Raw genomic sequence first — 20,468 nt, 5'->3', positions numbered from 1 at the left:
AATGGGTACCTTTCAGGGATGAAGTAGTGCAGGCAGCAGAGGATCAAGTAGGTAAAAAGACCAGGGCTAGTAGAACTCCTTGGGTAACAGAAGAAATATTGAATTTAATTGATGAAAGGAGAAAATATAAAAATGCAGTAAATGAAGCAGGCAAAAAGGAATACAAAAGTCTCAAAAATGGGATTGACAGGAAGTGCAAAATGGCTAAGCTGGCATGGCTAGAGGACAAATGTAAGGATGTAGACGCTTATCTCACTAGGGGTAAGATAGATACTGCCTACAGGAAAATTAAAGAGACCTCTGGAGAAAAGAGAACCACTTGAATGAATATCAGGAGCTCCGATGGCAACCCAGTTCTAAGCAAAGAAGGGAAAGCAGAAAGGTGGAAGGAGTATATAGAGGGTCTATACAAGGGCGATGTACTTGAGGACAATATTACAGAAATGGAAGAGGATGAAGATGAAATGGGAGATATAATACTGCGTGAAGAGTTTGACAGAGCACTGAAAGATCTGAGTCGAAACAAAGCCCTGGGAGTAGACAACATTCCATTAGAACTACTGACGGCCTTGGGAGAGCCAGTCCTGACGAAACTCTACCATCAGGTTCGCGAGATGTATGAGACAGGCGAAATACCCTCAGACTTCAAGAAGAATATAATAATTCCAATCCCAAAGAAAGCAGGCATTGACAGATGTGAAAATTACCGAACAATCAGTTTAATAAGCCACAGCTGCAAAATACTAACGAGAATTCTTTACAGACGAATGGAAAAACTAGTGAAGCCGACCTCGGCGAAGATCAGTTTGGATTCTGTATAAATATTGGAACACGTGAGGCAATACTCACCCTACGACTTATCTTAGAAGCTAGATTAAGGAAAGGCAAACATACGTTTCTAGCATTTGTCGACATAGAGAAAGCGTTTGACAATATTGACTGGAATACTCTCTTTCAAATTATGAGGGTGGCAGGGGTAAAATACAGGGAGCGAAAGGCTATTTACAATTTGTACAGAAACCAGATGGCAGATCTAAGAGTCGAGGGACATGAAAGGGAAGCAGTGGTTGGGAAAGGAGTGAGACAGGGCTGTAGCCTATCCCCGATGTTATTCAATCTTTATATTGACCAAGCAGTGAAGGAAACAAAAGAAAAATTTGGAGTAGATATTAAAATCCATGGAGAAGTAATAAAAACTTTGAGGTTTGCCGATGAAATTGTAATTCTGTCAGAGACAGCAAAGGACTTGGAAGAGCAGTTGAACGGAATGGATAGTGTCTTGAAAGGAGGATATAAGATGAACATCAACAGAAGCAAAACGAGGATAATGGAATGTAGTCGAATTAAGTCGGGTGATGCTGAGGGAATTAGATTAGGAAATGAGACACTTAAATTAGTAAAGGAGTTTTGCTATTTGGGGAGCAAAATAACTGATGATGGGCGAAGTAGAGAGGATATAAAATGTAGACTGGCAATGGCAAGGAAAGCGTTTCTGAAGAAGAGAAATTTGTTAACATCGAATATTGATTTAAGTGTCAGGAAGTAATTTCTGAAAGTATTTGTATGGAGTGTGGCTATGTACGGAAGTGAAACATGGACGGTAAATAGTTTGGACAAGAAGAGAATAGAAGCTTTCGAAATGTGGTGCTACAGAAGAATGCTGAAGATTAGATGGGTAGATCACATAACTAATGAGGAGGTATTGAATAGGACTGGGAAGAAGTTTGTGGCACAACTTCACTAGAAGAAGGGATCGCTTGGTAGGACATGTTCTGAGGCATCAAGGGATCACCAATTTAGTATTGGAGGGCAGTGTGGAAGGTAAAAATCGTAGAGGGAGACCAAGAGATGAATACACTTAAGCAGATTCAAAAGGATGTAGGTTGCAGTAGGTACTGAGTGATGAAGAAGCTTGCACAGTATAGAGTAGCATGGAGAGCTGCATCAAACCAGTCTCAGGACTGAAGACCACAGCAACAAACAACAAGAAATTAAATCCGTTCCTATCCATAATGCCCAGCTTTTACACAAAATAAGCGTTTATATTTTATGGTTTTTGCTTAATCTAATACAGATAGCGAAGCAGTATTAAGGAAGCATAGTGTGTTAGATAAGGTTGATTATAGAGAAAAATTCTGTTTTGAGTTAGATATTAACATTCTGCCATCTCAAAATCTTTGTCATTTATCGACTTTTAAATATAAGGACCGTCATACATCGTAACTTTCAACTCATAGGAATATCCTTGCAGATATTTCCAGGATTTTGATATCGTCTCCTTTCACAGTTGATATTTTGCGTCAGTTTGCGTAATATTTAGGGTGTGAAACAAGACTTCTCTAAGCATTTATGAAGATCATTAATTCTGCTTCTAGGACAAAGCAAAAAAATTGATCTGCGACAAAATGCCATCAAGAATGATGTTCTTCTGGGATGTGGAAAGAGTCGATCAAAATGCTGTTGTGTCACTACTACGTTCAGTAGATGACGACGATAATAAGTTATCATTCCGATGAATTATAGGAGTTCTTTGTATGATTTGGGGAGTAGCATATCTTAAATGGCAGAAACCTTTCCTGAAGTGGAGCTAGGCCAGACCGGAAAACCTTGTACCCCCAAAAAGGAAACTTTAGGTTCTGCGAACACACACTTCTCGGGATTGATGAAAATACTATAATCCTCAAGAAAGAACTGATGAAGATGTTGAAATGATCTTGCAGGGATTTGGAAAAGATCAAAATGTCATTGACATAGCAGAAGACGAATGAGAGATAGTGTAAAATACCATGTATAAATCTTTGCCATGTTTATGTTTTGTTACGTAATCCATTGGGCATAAAGTTGTAGTGGTATAGTCCAAACGGTGTTATGATGGCCGTTTTTCTGATATACTTTTTGGCTATAGGAATTTGGGAGAAGGCCTTGGAACAATCAACTACGCTGAATACAGATGCATCACAAAGTGTGTAGTTGAAGTCTGCAGTATGGGGGGAAGGGTAACTGTCTGGTACGGTACGAGCGTTTATAACTCGATAGTCGTCACATAGCCTCCATGTATTATCTTTCTTTTTTGCAACCTAGAACGGCGACACCCCATCACTGTCGGACATGGATATGATGTCCTCTAATCACATTTTGTTCATTGCCTATTGTCCTTCTTTGAACTGACGTGGCAGTAGACGACTTGTACAGGAGAAGATAGCCAATCCAAGAGTTGTTTTGATGTGATGCTGTGTGGTGTGCGAACGTCCTTCATGTGCTTTGGCAGAGTCTTCAGAGTGGGAAATTCAAGCAATAATTGAGCACCAACAATGATGCTGGAGATGCCATAGAGTTCACTGCTTGTCAAGGATGCAGTAGTGGAAGGAATGGGTTGCTTCTCGCATTTCGGACACGTGGACTATTCGCGTTTAGTGCACGAAGCCGCAGAGATCTTCGTATGAGGCAAAGTGAGCTCACCACACTCGTCACGAACTGGCCAAGGCGACGAGACAGATGGAAAATTGTTAGTGTGCACTCTCACTACACAACTACTGATTTAAGTCCGGCATCACCTTGTAAAAAAAGTGGAAAAAAAGCTCCAAGATCAGTCCACTACCATAAGCAAGAATGAACTTCCATGATGATCAGAAGGAAGGGCAGAAATGTAGTGCAATTTCACGTTCCCCATACATGCTGATGCTGGTATCAACGCATGGTGTGTGGCTCAAGTCGGTTCGGAGTACAGGTGCCACGGGAAAACACTAATTTCCGAGCCAGTGTCGATTAGAAATTTGTAACCAGTGTTCCTGTCCATGATAAACAGCCTTCTGGAATGTTGTAGCACTACGACCATCGCATTGCTACAATGCAAGGCACTGGTTGTGTTAGGGCATATTTCGTTTGAATGGCGAGTGGGAATGTTCACTAACGCTAATCACTCGTCTTTTGGCATCCATTTTTTCGCGTTAGCGCAAAATTTTTGTGAAGCCAACATCAAATTGAAGAGTCACTTGTGTTACTGCTGAAATTTGCTTTTTGCGTCCTAGATATTTGTTGTGGGATGCGAACTGATGTTGAATTTCAGCACAGGTATCACATTTTGTTGTGTGCATGTTGTGGCGCAATACGCCTCAGAGCTAACTTTCTTCAGCATAATCATGCGCATTACAGGTCTGCTTGTCGTTACATTGCAGGGAATGCACGATCAGGGGCCGCTCTTGGATGCACACGATAACTGATCACAACAGAAACTGTCTTCAAAATAAATAGCCATAGTGCCCGCCTTCTTAGATGAATCTGCGAATTGTAGATTGGTTTCAGCAGCTAACACAGGGAATAACTTCGCGGGAAGCTTGTTGAGCCACATAACGCATAAAGCATTTTGAGTCAACAAGTCCTTGCGTGCAAATGAACATAATTCCTATAGCAGTTATGAAGGCTGCAGATGCACACATGTCTGGGATGAGAGTATATTTTTAAACGTTCATGTCTCAGGTCGGCATATGATTGTTCATGCATAGCCAGCTGGTACGGATACTAGTGGGCCATGCTTCATGTGGCACATGCTCCACATTTTCGATGTGTTTAGAGTCTAGTTGCATTAACCCTAACATGTATTTGTCAAAGTCTCAGCGCACTTGATGTTTGTAGAATATTGCTTCCACTTGAACAAACCACAGTTCACAGCTTGTCCACCAAAATGGCTGCCGTTTCACATTACCAATGTAGTAGCGGAGACGAAGCATGATGCAGGTCCAGATTGGCGTAACGGCTTATTTGCTCAGCTGTGGTCGAATTAGAAGCCATTGGCGTAGAAATTAGTATATGTTCCTGCTTGATTGACGCTGTGAACAGTTCCAAAGTAGGATGCAACTGTGATTGATCTGACCCTGTTGTCACTGGTTTACCCATGTTCTAGTTGATGGTCACCCACACAGGAGATAATGTGAGGAATTTCTGAGTTAACTCAACTACAAACGAACAACTCTGCCATAGAGCACACCAAATAATTTATTAATCATTAAAACAATTGCGAGGAACACAGGTACATACGAGTATACACTTAACACATGTTGAAGAAGCCATAAATACACCTCAAAGAAGTTTGTCAACAGTCATTTCACTGGAGATGTGGTCACCATAACTTCTTTAGCATCTCCGTACCTTTGTTAAATTCTATTGCTGATAATTGAGGAACTAACACATTATACTTTTACTAGGTTGATTATGTAATTCAGAATATCAGTTTTCGAGATTTCTGTATCACAAAATAATTTTTAAGCTGACTGAACTGAACTGGAGCAGTTTCTGGAGAACCTCATATCAGATCTGTTAAAATCCATGTAAAGTATATTCTCACTTAATACTTCATTGCGTAATATTATCGGTGCCCAACAAATTTCAATTAATAATTGAGTTAATTAATATTCCTTAGGTCAGCAATGAAAACAACAGAAAAATGAAAGAACTGATGGAAATAATTCAAGCACTTAACTTATCAATATCAGTGTCACAGAAAACAGCATTTATCCAAAACTTATATCTTTGCACTGTGGAGATTTCTTATTACTTTACTACTTAACAGTTTTTTTTTCGAATCAGCTTCATTTCATCAAATTCTTTACTGATAAGAAAAACGCTGAAAGAATGTATAGATAATTAATAAGATGTTGCTCCACTCACAAGTTAACTAGCATTGAAGTTGCATTATGTTTACTCAGGGGATATAGAGGAGTGTTTTGAAACAGAATGTGTCCATCTCAAAAGCTTCCTTTCGAGTTCTGGATATGAGAACGGTCCTTCTTTGCCCGTCTTAAATAATATGCTATGAGAGAAATATTTCTCCGTTTATCCAAACATCCGAATCGCTCTTCAAATTTATTTGAGCACACAAGCAACGAAGTTCTCTGGTGAATGATTCTTCTCAGTTCTTGGGAGGGTTAAGAAATACTTGCATGCATCTGAGATTCTGGAACATTTGAATTACCTTCGTGCACTAGCAACAGAAAACAACCTGACTGTGAAACTAGACTTTCAGAAAGTGATAAATGTGTTTGCTGATAACAAGGCAAGAATGGAGCCATTGAACTACTGACATTCTTTGTTGATACAGTAATCCTTTTGTTGTTTCTACTGAGCTATCATTGGCGTGTATGTGTGTATGGTTAATAATAGTGCATGTTTGGCGCCTCCAACCTGAATTTTGGTCGCCCTGCAACCAGTCTGAACTCAAGGTTAGTCACCATAATTCCATTCAATATTTTCCTTTTTCAAAGTCTTCTTCTTTAAATAATATATACCTTTTTTAAATAACCTGTTTACAATTTTGCTGCTAATTTTTTTTTTTTTTCAGAATTACAGTGGGACCTCACACAGCGAGCATAATTCGTTCGAGATCCTTACTCATAGTCCAAAAGACTCATTAAGCCAAACAATTTATCCCATATAAATTAATGTAAAATATGATAATTAATTCCATGCAGAAAAAGTACTTAAAGTTTTATTTTATTCATGCCATTTATTCAAAGAAAATTATACATACAGTATTATGTACTTTATTAGTCACACTACATAAGTAATTCTTTTTTACTAGGAATCTATCTATAGTCATTTATTTCTGCTGATGCTTCAACACCTGGCGAAAACTCTCCAGTACTTTATTGGGGGGATGATTTTCAATGTGCAATGTAACCGATCCCCATGCTTTCAGCATTTCTCTTATCGCACCAGAAGATTGCTGCTTTGCTGCTACCGCCTCCACCCACTCCTCTGAAAAATTACTCTCCGCAACTTCCTGCTGTGAAACACACTGCAACTCCATAAGCTCTTCGATGATCATTTCTTGGCTGTGATCTTCCACAAGATCATCGTTATCGTTGTTACCAGCTTCTAGTCCCATGCTCTTGGCCACAGACACAATCTCGTTGGCTACAGGCTCCACAGGTACTGGCTCAAATGCCTCTGAGTCACATTCAGCTACACACTCTGGCCAAAGCTTCCTCCAAGCAGATGTGAGAATTCTCTTGGTAACCTCTTCCCACGCCTTTTCGATCATCTTGACGCAGGCAACGATGTTGAAGTGATATTTCTAGAACTCTCTGAGAGTGAGATTGGTAGCTTTGGTCAACTCAAAGCAATGCTCAAAGAGTGCTTTAGTGTAGAGCTTCTTAAAGTTAGATATAATCTGCTGGTCCATAGGCTGGAGCAACGAAGTGGTGTTGATAGGCAGAAATCGGATCTTGATGAATTGAAAGTGCTCAAGGAGGGGTTCTTGTAGGTCTGGAGAATGGCAGGAGCGTTGTCCATAACAAGAAAGACATGGAGTGGCAGATTCATTTCAAGCAAATATATTTTCCCTGAAGGACCAGACACTTAATTGATACAATCACAAAAACGATCTTGTGTCAACCAAGCCTTGTTATTAGACTTTCACATCACATTTAACCTGCTCCTCTGGACTTTACACTTCTGGAAGGCTCGTGTGGTCTCTCAATGGTAAACATGCAGGGGTTTGAATTTCAAATCGCCGTTTACGCTGGAACAGAATAGCAATGTGAGATGGTCTTTCATTGGTTTGTGATCTGGTAATGTATACTCTGCTGTTGTAAAGGTGCTCTTCGGCGTCTTTTTCCAGGATAGACCCGTCTCGTCACAATTAAAAACCTGTTGCGGCAGATCACCCTCAAATCTACGAGCATCATGAAGCTGCTGAAAAAGTTCTCAGCTGACTTTGTGTCAGAGCTGGCTGCTTCGCCGTGCCTGACAACACTGTGGATGCTGGTTCTTTTCTTAAACTTCTCGAATCACACAAGGTTTCTCTTAAACACTTCTTTGGTCGCTGATGATCCAGGACTCTTCTTAACGAAGTCGGCGAAAATCATCCTCACCTTCTCACAAATAATGTTGCCATTAATAGTGTTGCCTTGCAATCGCTCTTCATTTATCCATATAAGGAGCAACCTTCCAACATCGTCCAGAATACGAAACTGTTGTTTAGATATTCTTGTCATTCCCTTTTGAAGCATATATCTCCTTAACTTTGTCCTTGTTCTGAGGATAGTGCAAACAGGTGATGTAGACCGATTGTGAATACAAGCTAAATCAGCAGCGCTCTCACCACGTTCTCGTTTTTCAATGATTTTACGTTTCATTTCTAAGTTCATTTTCTTTCTGCTATGGTCGTCTTTCTGCAGTTTTATCTTCTGGGAAATTTCAACGGAGGTTATTAAAATTTGCGCAAAGAAAAAATACTATATAAACACAAGTTTACAAAAGTGTGTGACCACAAGCTGCACTACGATGGTAGCAGAAAGAGCGGTAAACTCAGACTGCAGTACGTACTAAAGACATTGTTCATATGCCACTGTCGACAATGAAAGGTCTTCATATTGTTGAACGTTTCCCCCTCCGCGCGCGAACAGTTGGTTACATCACACTAAATCGTCGTCACTCGTTATGCGAAACATCGCTCATTAAGCGACTCATGTTTTTACAATTGGTTTTGCTCCTTATGCAAATTGCGCATTATGAGAGGTGCTCGTTAAGCGAGGTTCCACTGTACTTAATTTTGTGGAGGGGGACAAAACATTAGTGGACTCATGGGCATAACATTACGCAAATACAGGGATGGGTAGATTTCTGGTGCACTGAACAAGGTGAACTCGTTTTATAGGTATAATTAACAGCCCATATTTAACCTAAGGTCTGTAGGAGGCTATTACAAGCAGACTTGCACCAGAATATTTTTCTTGCTCACATAAAAACTCAAAGACCACCTGTAAGCGTTTACCACGCTGTGGGAAATTGTTTGGGGTGGGGTAGGAGGAGGGTGGAATAACAATCCTTCAGTCTGACTATTTGAAACTGCTTACAAGATACTTTTGGTGCACATTCAGATTATTAAAAATACTATTTATTGGTACTTGCTCTGCCACCGATGCTACCACAGTTCTTAGTGTAACACATAGTAGTCAAGAAAATAAGGACATCAACAGTAATGACTTATCATCTGTTTCAGGGGTGGCATTATAAACAGTGAGCATGATTACATACCTCAACCAGCTTCTTCCATCGTTTGTGATTGATATAGTGAAATATGTAGCTAGATTTGTGCTCAAGAAACCGAATAGTGAATAAAACGTTTGCCAAATGGACTACATTCTAATGTTTCAAGTTCAAATAGTTTGAACAGAAAAAACAAAGATTTCTTGTCTATTTCATCCAGTGATGTTGCTTATCTGTGCAAAATGAGCATTAGCGTATTAAAAGAAACACCGATTTTTAACATGAAAAATCTTTTGAAGGAATTAGTTATGTCTGCTTTGCAGGACATGTGGAATGATTATTTTCCTTAAGCTGAATGAACATGTTTCAAACAGTCCTCCCCTTGACAATCAGATTCACCAATTGGAAATATGCTGTACTCATATACCTTTCAAAATAAGGCTGTATCTTGAAGCAAGACTCCACAATGAGAAGGTAAACCATGCTTGGATTAGGAGCTTGCGAATTAAAAATAATTTTCTTTGAAACCGAGCCCATTGAGCACGAAAATTCAAGTGGCCTGTCAGAGACAGTGTCATCAAATGCGTCTTTATTTGGTTTTCTAAAACAAAACCAGAGAACAATACAAAAACTACTCTTGGGACAGTAGTAAGGATCAGACCTGAACCAAAGGCTGAGTAGTCTTACGTGCTATCATCCAAGTAATGAGAGTAACTGATACTAATGGCGTATGGCAGGTCGCTTATTGCATGGACAGTGGCTGATTGGCTAACGTCAGTGCTAATTAACTTAGAAGTGGCACAACATTCAAAGTCTTTTTTTAGCAATTATTTTTCAGCACAAACTACACAGTAAACTATCAAGCTTTTCAGATTGTTTCTGACCATGCTGTATACATAAATATATTTTAAAACAAACATATGGTCAGTGGTTTTTAGACGAGACTATTTTTATATGGAAGCTTATAATACAAGATTAATTTACTGCCTTACTGTGGAGTTTTGCTTCATGATACAGCCTCATTTTAAAATATACACAAGCAAAGTTTTTTCAACTTGTGAATCTGATTGTCAAGGGGAGAACTATTTGAAACATGTCCATTCAGCTGCAGGAAAATAATCATTCCACGTGTTCTGCAAAGCAGACATAACTTCTTCCCTCAAATGGTTTTTCATATTAAAAATCGATGTTCGTTTTAATAGGCTGTCACTTATTTTGGACAGATAAACGTCATCATTGGATACAAAAGACAAAAATACCTCTGTTTCTTTCTTTTCAAGCCATCTGAACGTGAAATATTAGAATGTAGTGTCATTGAATTGTGGTAGCATCAGTGGCAGAGGAAATACCATTAGCAGGTGCAACAACCTGAATTTGCGCTAAGTCTCTTGTAAGTAGCTTCAAACAGCCAGACTGAAGGATTGTTATTCCACCCCCACCCCCCACCCCCCTCCCAAACAATTTCTCATAGCACTGACAAACACATACAGGTGTCTTGACTGAGTTTTTATGTCATTAAGAAAATAATTTCTGGTGCAGATCTGCTTGCAATAGTCTCCTACAGAGCTTAGGATAAATATAGGGAGTTAGTTAGACCTATAAAACCGATTCATCGTGTTGAGCAGACCACCAGTAATGTACATACATACTCCCAGCAGAAGCTCTTAATATAAACAGCCAATAATTTACTTGTTTTACATCTAACATACATCACTGTATGTATCAAAAGTCATAATATATGAACGCTTATTTTTGTGTAAAAACTACATGTTATGGAGAGAAACATTTCATTTCTTATAAAAACATGTAAACATTTCGCAACTATTATTGAGGAATCATCATAAAAGTAATGCTGGCTCCCAAATTTATATTTTGTCTTCTACTTCTCTGAGAACATTGAAATAAGAGAGTCAAAGTGCAATTAAAACAGGTATTCACTGAAGAACTGTAATTCTGTCACTTTAAAAAAATTCTATCAATACGTTTTACTGGGACACATGTAAAAACGACAACCATCACATTAGGAATTTTCGAGAAATTACATTAACTGTTATGAAACTTCCTGGCAGATTAAAACTGTGTGCCCGACCGAGACTCGAACTCGGGACCTTTGCCTTTCGCGGGCAAGTGCTCTACCAACTGAGCTACCGATGCACGACTCACGCCTGGTCTCACAGCTTTACTTCTGCCAGTTTTAATCTGCCAGGAAGTTTCATATCAGCGCACACTCCGCTGCAGAGTGAAAATCTCATTCTGGATACATTAACTGTGTTAATATGGTATATGTATAATCATAATACAACAGTTCATTTTTTTTATTAAAATCAAAACTTAATTTCTGTTATAAATGTTAAAAAATGTAACTGTCAGCTCCTCTTCACTTAGCATGCAATGAGTGTAACTCAACTACCAGCTCTGTAGCAAGAGACATAGATATTGTTTTCAGTATAATGACATCATGTGCAGTCTATTTTATCTATCTTCTATGTTTCCTGCCATCTCCCATCCTTATTTTTTAAATTTCTCGCCATCCACTATCTTGATGAGGTCATAAATTCATGCTCATTGATGACATCACATGTGCACATATCAATCTCACTGATGACATCATTTCTGCAAGTGATGGACACGTGATGACTTTCAGCAGATGCTTGAAGGTGAAAGCCAGCTGGAGGTGCCATACAGTATTGGCTACTGCTCACAACCATGAAATCAATCCCTTGTACTGTGACTGCTCAAATGTCCCATAGTTCAGTTGAAAATGGAAAATGTTGATCCATTATGGGTTGTTGTCAATGGTGAAATTGTCATTAAGTGCAGGTAGGTGAATATTAACCTGAACATTTGCGGTGATAAGACCTAGTGTAAAAAATAACAACAGGCATTAAAATTTATTGCTAAAGTATATAAAAAAACTCCAACACTGCAGTATGTAATATCTGTGGTTTCTACGAAACTAAATAATAGCAACCTACAAAAAGCACTGATGCATTTAAGAATCACTCACCATTAAGCAAATGTTATTAAAAGGGGGATGAATGTTCCACATTGTGAGCTTTTAGTACACCAATACCAATTACCAGTCTCTTAGTAGTGACATGAACGGACATTCGTTTTTTTCACATTTGCTCAGTGGTAAGTGATTCTTAACTGCAGCAGTTCTTATAAAAGACTGCAGTTATTTCCTTTCATAGAGCCCACAGACATTACATACCACAAACATGGTTAAACCTTTTTAAACACTTAAGCCATATATTTTTGTGCCCATAATTATTTTTTACTCTTAGGCTCATCATCAAGGAGTTCAGTTTGACATTCACCTGCTGCTGCTTAATGGCAATTTTACTGTTGACAACAAATTATAATGGATCAAAAATTTCGATTCACATCTGTGTTATGGGACTTTGTGACTTCCCCGTTTTTGTTTGAGCGCTAATAATGTGAGTAATGAATTTTTTAAAATTTCACAGTTGTTCAGTTAATGCAAGTTTGATAAATATTTTTAAAAATCTTATAACTTTTCAGTTTTTATAAAATCCTGTTCAATAAAGGACTGCAGGACAGCTAAATAGGTTTGAAGATTCTACATTTGGCGTGAACCCTATTAATTCATTAGAACTTTTTTAGTAAACAACAGTTTGAAGATTCTTAAATATTAACTTACTTCATTTTTTGACGTGCACCTGGTAATGATGTGACAGCTGACGCCACAAGCTGGTGAAGATGAAGTTCTGCATGGTGTTTCCACACCTGATAAGTCGTCACCAGATGAAACATTTCTTTCGTCAGCTCATTGCAGATTCTGTAGCATTGACCAAAGTCACAATCGCATAATAATATTTGTGGACATTCATCACTGGTAGCTAGCCAATTCTTTGTCACTAAACTTTGAAAAAATACACTACATGTAGTTCAGAACTTGTAAGGGGTGTCGCATGAGTACATGCCTAACATACAGTGACAAGCAGATAGAAGAAGTTGACAGTGTTAAATTCTTGGAATTACAGCTTGACAATAAATTCAACTGGGAGGAGCACACCACAGAACTGCTGAAGCGTCTTAACAAATCTCTGGTTGCAATGCGAATTGTGTCAGTCATAGGGGATATAAAAATGAAAAAGCTGGCATACTATGCTTACTTGCATTCCATAATGTCATCTGGGCTTATTTTTTGGGGTAATTCTTCAAGCCAAGCTAAGGTTTTCTGGGCACAAAAACGTGCAGTAAGAGTTATATGTAGTGTGAACTCAACAACATCCTGCAGAAGCTTGTTTAGGGAACTAGGGATTCTAACTACTGCTTCCCAATATATTTATTCCTTAATGAAACTTTTTCAAAGCAACAGCTCAATTCATGGAATCAGTACTAGAAATAAGAGTAATCTTCACAAGGATTTAAAGTCACTTACTCTGGTACAAAAAGGTGTGCATTATTCAGGAACACACATTTCAATAACTTGCGAGCAGCCTAACAACCAATGAAATTCAGTTTAAGAGAAGCCTAAAGGATTTATTGATGGTCAACTCCTTCTACTCCATTGATGAATTTCTCAATAGAACCAACTGATGTTCATTGTAAATAAATGTGTGTGTGTGTGTTCGTGTGTGTGTGTGTGTGTGTGTGTGTGTAAGTACAATCTAACTTCTGCACCATTTCAGTGCAGTAATGTGTTCATTGTAAATAAGTATTGTAGTAGTTCTATTATATGTTTATTACCTTATAAATAAATAAAACCTTTTTATTTTAAAATCAGTGAAATAGTGTTTGTAAAATGATTCTTTCATATAGCGTTCATTTAAAAAAAATGACGATCATTCCACTTGGGACCTGTGGAAGGTACATTAGCTTATTATTTTCAGTTGTAAATATTTGTCATGTATTACCGGTATTGTTTTTCTGACATGTTCTATATCCTGGAGGACCTCCTCACTGTGGATCAATTGGAATGAAAGTAAATCTAATCTAATCTAATCCAACCTACAGCCTGGGTGCATACACTCTTGGCGATGTGCAGCTTGCAAGACAAATTATGGGAAATTTTATTTTTTCAAGGTGATCAACCACGCACTGAAATTGTACATTTAAATTCTTAGAACTTATGAGAGATGAAAAGCTTTCTTGGAATTATAACGTTCAAGATCAAGAAGCACAATGCTGCTATCTTCCTTATAAGAATGAGGTTCACTGTCTCTGAGACAGAAACGCGAAAGTTTGTTTACTTTATTTACCTTCACTCTATTATCTCGTGTCATGTTATATATTGGGATAACTGTGTTCACTCACCAAGAATATTCTTAGTCCAGAAAACGGCGGCTAGACAAATCTGCAGTGTGAGTTCGTGAACTCCATGTAATCCGTTGCTCTAGTGTCTCAGAATTCCAACTCTGCCGTTCCTGTTCATACACTCCATCATGCTATCTGTTACTGGCTCCTTCAGAAGAAAATGCAACTTTTATTTTCTGAGCACAAGACAGAAAATCGACAAGCATTGAATTTAACAGGTTTAATTTTTAATAATAACCACCAAGTCGTCAAAACTAAGTTGGAAGGTTTCCTTGTGGCACACTCCTATTTTGCAAAGGAGTTCCTCACAGCAGTCGATAACCTTTCTCTGTAACGTGTAATTTATTTATAAGTTTTTAAATTGTTTCTTTAGTTATTAAATATTCTAATCAACATTCTGTACACTATGTACAGACTAGTACCATGAGCAAGTGGCTTTGACTTACATGCTTCTACGGAAAGTGATAAATAATAAGTAATATCGTAATGTATATTATAGAAGTTATTCATTTGGTTATAACGATGCAACACTTAACCTTTAATACAATTTCTCGGCTGTTGCCTTCAAAATCATTGTATGTTTAACAACTATTTTTAATGACTGTTCGAACTGCAATTCAAACATGCCCAGAATTAGAAAATACAATATGTAACAGATAAATGGAAACAAATATGTTAACGGCTCGCACAAAGCTATTTGATATTTCAATATCATTTGCAAGTTCCATTACAGTTGTAAATATTAATCATAAATTGGCTTTGGATACTGTATTTCTCTGTTTTGTTGTCATAATACGACTCTCTACTTTCATTAATATGATACTATATTATGAGGGGTCCGCTCTACTTCTGAACTCGTGCACGAAATTGTCATCAAGGTGTAGAGTTGCGTTAATATGAAACTTCGTAAATGTTGTCTTTGCCCGCTACTTTACTTCTCTGCTTCAATGTCTTGAAATAAGTTAGTGAATATGGCGTATCAACATCAGTTTACATCGGTAAGTTAAAAAACTCGCGATTTTTATGCAACTAATCAAATACCAACATTATTAAACATTTATTGTTTTTAAAAACGAAAAGAACGCAAATTGTTCAATTCATTATAAAAGTGATCTTGTGCCGCGGAGAGATCGTGGAACAAGGATGTTGGAGATCGTAACAACGAAGATGGCCGTTAATATATCTGAGCGCTACAATAATTGCGCGGAGATTTGTGTTGACTTTTAATTACTGTTGTTTATTGATTATTAGAGAACACTCAACAGTGAAGTGCCGTTGGTATTTTCTGTGTTTAGAGATGAAATAAGATGTCTCGATGTACATATGTTTCGTGCTATTAACTTTTTTTTGTTTTGTTATTGTTTGGAGCTTGCGCAGTATATTGATGTTACTTCACCGCCAAATAATAATTTTTCTGTAATTGCTGTGTATTTTACCGACTTTTTCATAGATTACTTTTGGGTTTCCTAATGTATTTGTCGTACTTTCGTAGTTTAACAGCAGAAATTGGTGTTAACTGGAGCCAAAATCGAAATTTCGATCAATCACTGCTTTGTAACAGCATCTACGTGAGCGTTGACTTCTGTAAATATTGTATTATAAAAGTTTCTGCTGATAGTTTGTAGATTGTGGTGGTAATAAAGTTGTCTTTTCCGAGTTCCAGTAACAAATGAAGATCGTTGTTGAAACGGCGATGTGTTTTTTCAATCTTACGTGAAATGGATTACAGATCAGTTCGTGTTAGTGTTTTTATTTTAATCGAGCGTCGCATTAATGAACCAGTTAATGTATGTTTACAAAACACACAGGGTGACATGTCACTATGAGGATAATTGTCAGTGATATACAATGTAAACTTAAAAGAATGTTTGTATATTTTTGGCTTCAGGAGACCTTATAGTATATAAAAATAGTAATGTCTGGTTTAGTTTGTGTACATTGTCATTACATTGTACTGTTTATACGAATTTTGTATGTGAGAGAGAGCCATGCAAATAATGTTAAAACTTTTTCAGCCCGGCATAAAAAGAAGTATTTTGGACTATGTTTCATGTGGAACACAACTTGCAGTCTGAAAGCAAATTATAAGTCTATTTTGCAGATTTTTTTGTGCAAATACATGAGTAAATGCTACAACCAGACAGAAAGCACATGTTAATTTTTAAAAATTTACCAATGATTAGAACACATTTTGCTATATTGTAATATAGAAAATGTAGAAACATCAAGTCTTACATGAGAATGTAACAGACAAGTTTGTAACTACTAGGCTATTTGTTTCACTTAAGATTTTGTGTGTATAACATTACGTATTATGTAATCATTGTGTTTGCTGATGCATTGTCACGAAACTGTGTGGGACCAGTAACTGATTTTAAAGGGTTAGTTAAATACAGGTATAAAATTACTCTAAATGCTTGTAGGTGCTTGTAGTGTTTTGTTTTTCTGTGTGATTTATTTTCGCATGGTTGTATTGAGTTTGTAACTTGGCAGAAACCCTAGTATATGTATGGAATGCAATTTTAAGGTGTACAGATTCAAGAAATTGGGAATTGTATTTGACTGCAAGATATCATTCATTCTTCATTAACACTGTTTCTTGTCTGTGGTATGTTCTTTATTTCTTGCTCCTTTCTGGAGCTCTCTATTGTCCTTTGGAAGATAGTGCTATATTTTACTTTTTGTAATATTTAGATTGGAAACTGGCTCTATTTGATGTAATGAATTGCTGATTGTATGGGATTATACTAAACTTATTCATGTGCCAATAATAATCATTCAACATCAGATAAAGTATTTACACGTAGCAAGCAAAGCAGATAGCTGTTTTTCATTGCACCAGCACTGCCTTTTGTTTTTCTTGTCCCATCCATGTATCCTAGACATATTAAATTTTGTGTGCGCTTAAAGTATGAAATTGAGCTGTACTTTGTTGCACCATAGTGATTCCAGAAATTATACTTGGAAGTTCTGGCATGAAAAAGATATAATGTCATTGCATAAGGTTTTCAATTAGTGTTTGTTATTAATGTCACTGGTTTATATGTAGCAGCGTACTTTGAAACTAAACGAACTTATTCAGAGTTTGGGCTATATATGGTACAAAATGCCATTTGTTCACGTAATTTTCATGCACCTGTTGACTTGGATTGGGGTGAAGAAGCCACCTTTGACTACATACATGAGTGCAGCATGAGTTAACATATTCAATTTTAAGAGATGTGTGACATTCATTTAATTCTAAATAACTGTACTACAACCTTAAAACTGACCAAAATCTGTTGGTAACACATCACTCTGTTGGAGTATAGACTAGCATGAGAAACCTTGTGGTATGTATGAATATCATGCTCTAATCATGTTTCGACTTTCCCATGGAGAGATTTAGACCACAGAATGTTGAAAGCTAAGAAATATGTAGTGTAAATTTCAAAAATGTAGATGTCTGCTGTGAAGGCAGTACTAGCCTGTGAAGGTCAAAAGTTCATTGGAGACTTTATGAAAACTTAACAGCTTACCCTCCTAGTTTTAACCATGTCAAAGCATTTATTTATGCAACTTCACTACACTATTTTTAAAGATGTAACTTGCCACATGGTAATTGGAAAGATTTAACCTATTGGACTTCCAGTAAATTCCCAAATTGTACGCTACAATTGACTAGTTGTTTGATGGCAATGGCGCTCTCTCCCCTCCCTCCCCCCTTGTCTCCCCCCCCCCCCTCAGGAATAGACAGCTTCTTGAGCCCCTCCACCAATATATATATATATATATATATATATATATATATATATATATATATATATATATATATAGAGGGAAACATTCCACGTAGGAAAAATATATCTAAAAACAAAGATGATGCGACTTACCAAATGAAAGTGCTGGCAGGTCGACAGACACACAAACGAACACAAACATACACACAAAATTCAAGCTTTCGCAACACACTGCTGCCTCATCAGGAAAGAGGGAAGGAGAGGGAAAGACGAAAGGATGTGGGTTTTAAGGGAGAGGGTAAGGAGTCATTCCAATCCCGGGAGCGGAAAGACTTACCTTAGGGGGAAAAAAGGACAGGTATACACTCGCGCGCACACACACACATATCCATCCACACATATACAGACACAAGCAGACATATTTGAAATATGCCTGCTTGTGTCTGTATATGTATGGATGGATATGTGTGTGTGTGCGCGCGAGTGTATACCTGTCCTTTTTTCCCCCTAAGGTAAGTCTTTCCGCTCCCGGGATTGGAATGACTCCTTACCCTCTCCCTTAAAACCCACATCCTTTCGTCTTTCCCTCTCCTTCCCTCTTTCCTGATGAGGCAACAGTGTGTTGTGAAAGCTTGGATTTTGTGTGTATGTTTGTGTTCGTTTGTGTGTCTGTCGACCTGCCAGCACTTTCATTTGGTAAGTCACATGTGAATCATATTCAGTAATGATCCCACACACTTTAGCAGTTTTCTGGGTATTGTCTAAGCAGCCTCATTTGTAGACTTATTGCATTTTCCCAGTATCATAGCACTGGACTTAAGTTTGTCACCTACTTTGTCTACAGTTGGGCCTTGACTCTGTGATCATTCCATTTCGTATCCCCACGAACTGTTACACTCAGCTATTTGTATAAATAGTCTGGTTCCAGCTGTGGCTCATTGGTATTGTAGCCACAGGATACCAGTAGTACTTTTCTCAGTTTGGTGAGTGCAAAGTTTTCCATTTTTGAACATTTAAAGCAAGTTGCCAATATGCACACCATCTTGTCAAGATGTGACACTATTTATACTATTTTTATTTTCAGACAGTACCTCCATATAGATAACTGTACCACATGTAGCTTGAGGTTACTACTCATGTTCAACGAGAATGGTGAAGCTCCTAGTACACTTCCTTGGAGCACATCTGAAGTTACTTTGACTTCTGTTCATTACTCTCCATCTAAAATGCCATACAGAGTCCTGTCTACCACAAAATTTTCAATCCATTCACATTTTTCAGACACTTGTATGATCAACTTATTCCTCTTCTGACAGCTTCACAAGATGCCTAAACTTCTGAAAATCACTAGTGGAGAACGCAGGGATCTTAGGAGGGAGTTCAAGAGGTGTACAGTGAATTTTGTTAGTTTCAAAAACCTTGGAGGTGCTTTATTTGGTTATGCACATGAAGAAGAACATCACAAAGATTTGCTGGCATTGTTTGATGTGAGAAGCAATTTTCATGTTATTGAGCAAATAAGAGTAAACTCTAATTAAAATTGCTTTGTGACTGACAGATTGCTTTGATGTGGGGGGGGGGGGGGGTCTGTTTCCAGCATGTAGCCAACCACACTTAACAAGATGCTACACATGGTGCTCAATAAAGAACGAAGATTGGCTTGCGGCTGGCCATACCATTCAGTCTGCTGAAATGTCAGTCACAAGGTAATTTTAATGAGTATTGTGTGCTGCGTTAGTTATCCTTCAATCATAAGGAAAGCCAAAGTAGTAGCACAATTTCTGAATCCAAAGCAGAGCCCCAATAATATTGGTGGCTAACATTTTGTTTATGACGTCCATACTAATTTTGTACCATTGTCCTGTCGTTTACGTACAGTTTCAGCAACAATTATCCACTTTCTTTTGCCAACATATGTTGTCATGAGATTTTTCTTTGCATCATTAATGTTTGGAATAATATGCACATATGTCAAAAAGTCTCAGCAACAGATGGGTCTAGTCACTTGCATGGCATAAAAATTGTCATGAATGATACTCAACTGTAGGGAACATTTGTGACTTTTCACTCCTTGCAGGGTTGCAGCTGCAGTGAAATCTGTTGTCCCAACCACACAGAGTAATATACATAAAAGTGCATTTGAAGTATGGTCAAAATCTGAACAGGTTTGATCTCTTTCTTAGTAGTAAGTCTGATAAGAGTGTTGTGTAGCAGGTAAGACCACCTCATGTTTGTTCTTGATGTAATTGATAGAGTGTACAGTAGCAACTGAAGTTACATTCCTCAATTTTTTCCATCTATCTATAAGGAGTACTACAGGCTGCTGCTAGAGTCCGCACTTCAACAGTCTAGATTTAACAGTAGTGGAATGATTCTCACGTGTAAGTGGCTCATGGGAGTTACACCTGTTCTACAAACAAGAGATGATAAGATAATTGTAATAATGCACAGAAAAGGCTGTGACCAAATGTGCAAGGTGTG

General features: G+C 37.8%; 1 protein-coding gene across 11 annotated transcripts in view; it reads left to right on the top strand.

Moving 5' to 3' along the window:
• The first annotated feature begins 15,225 nt into the window (after positions 1-15,225).
• LOC126247986 (serine/arginine repetitive matrix protein 2-like) overlaps positions 15,226-20,468 on the top strand; it is a 162,863-nt gene continuing 157,620 nt past the window's right edge. For all 11 annotated transcript variants that reach the window (XM_049948569.1, XM_049948567.1, XM_049948564.1 and 8 more), the window contains exon 1: positions 15,226-15,266. In XM_049948569.1, the coding sequence (XP_049804526.1) occupies positions 15,240-15,266 (27 nt within the window). In that variant the 5' untranslated portion in view covers positions 15,226-15,239. The remainder of the gene's footprint in view (positions 15,267-20,468) is intronic.

This window comes from Schistocerca nitens, chromosome 3 (assembly GCF_023898315.1).
Source record: "Schistocerca nitens isolate TAMUIC-IGC-003100 chromosome 3, iqSchNite1.1, whole genome shotgun sequence".
Taxonomy (NCBI): domain Eukaryota; kingdom Metazoa; phylum Arthropoda; class Insecta; order Orthoptera; family Acrididae; genus Schistocerca; species Schistocerca nitens.
Note: the sequence above shows the minus strand (reverse complement) of the source record. Positions and strands in the feature narration are given on the sequence as shown.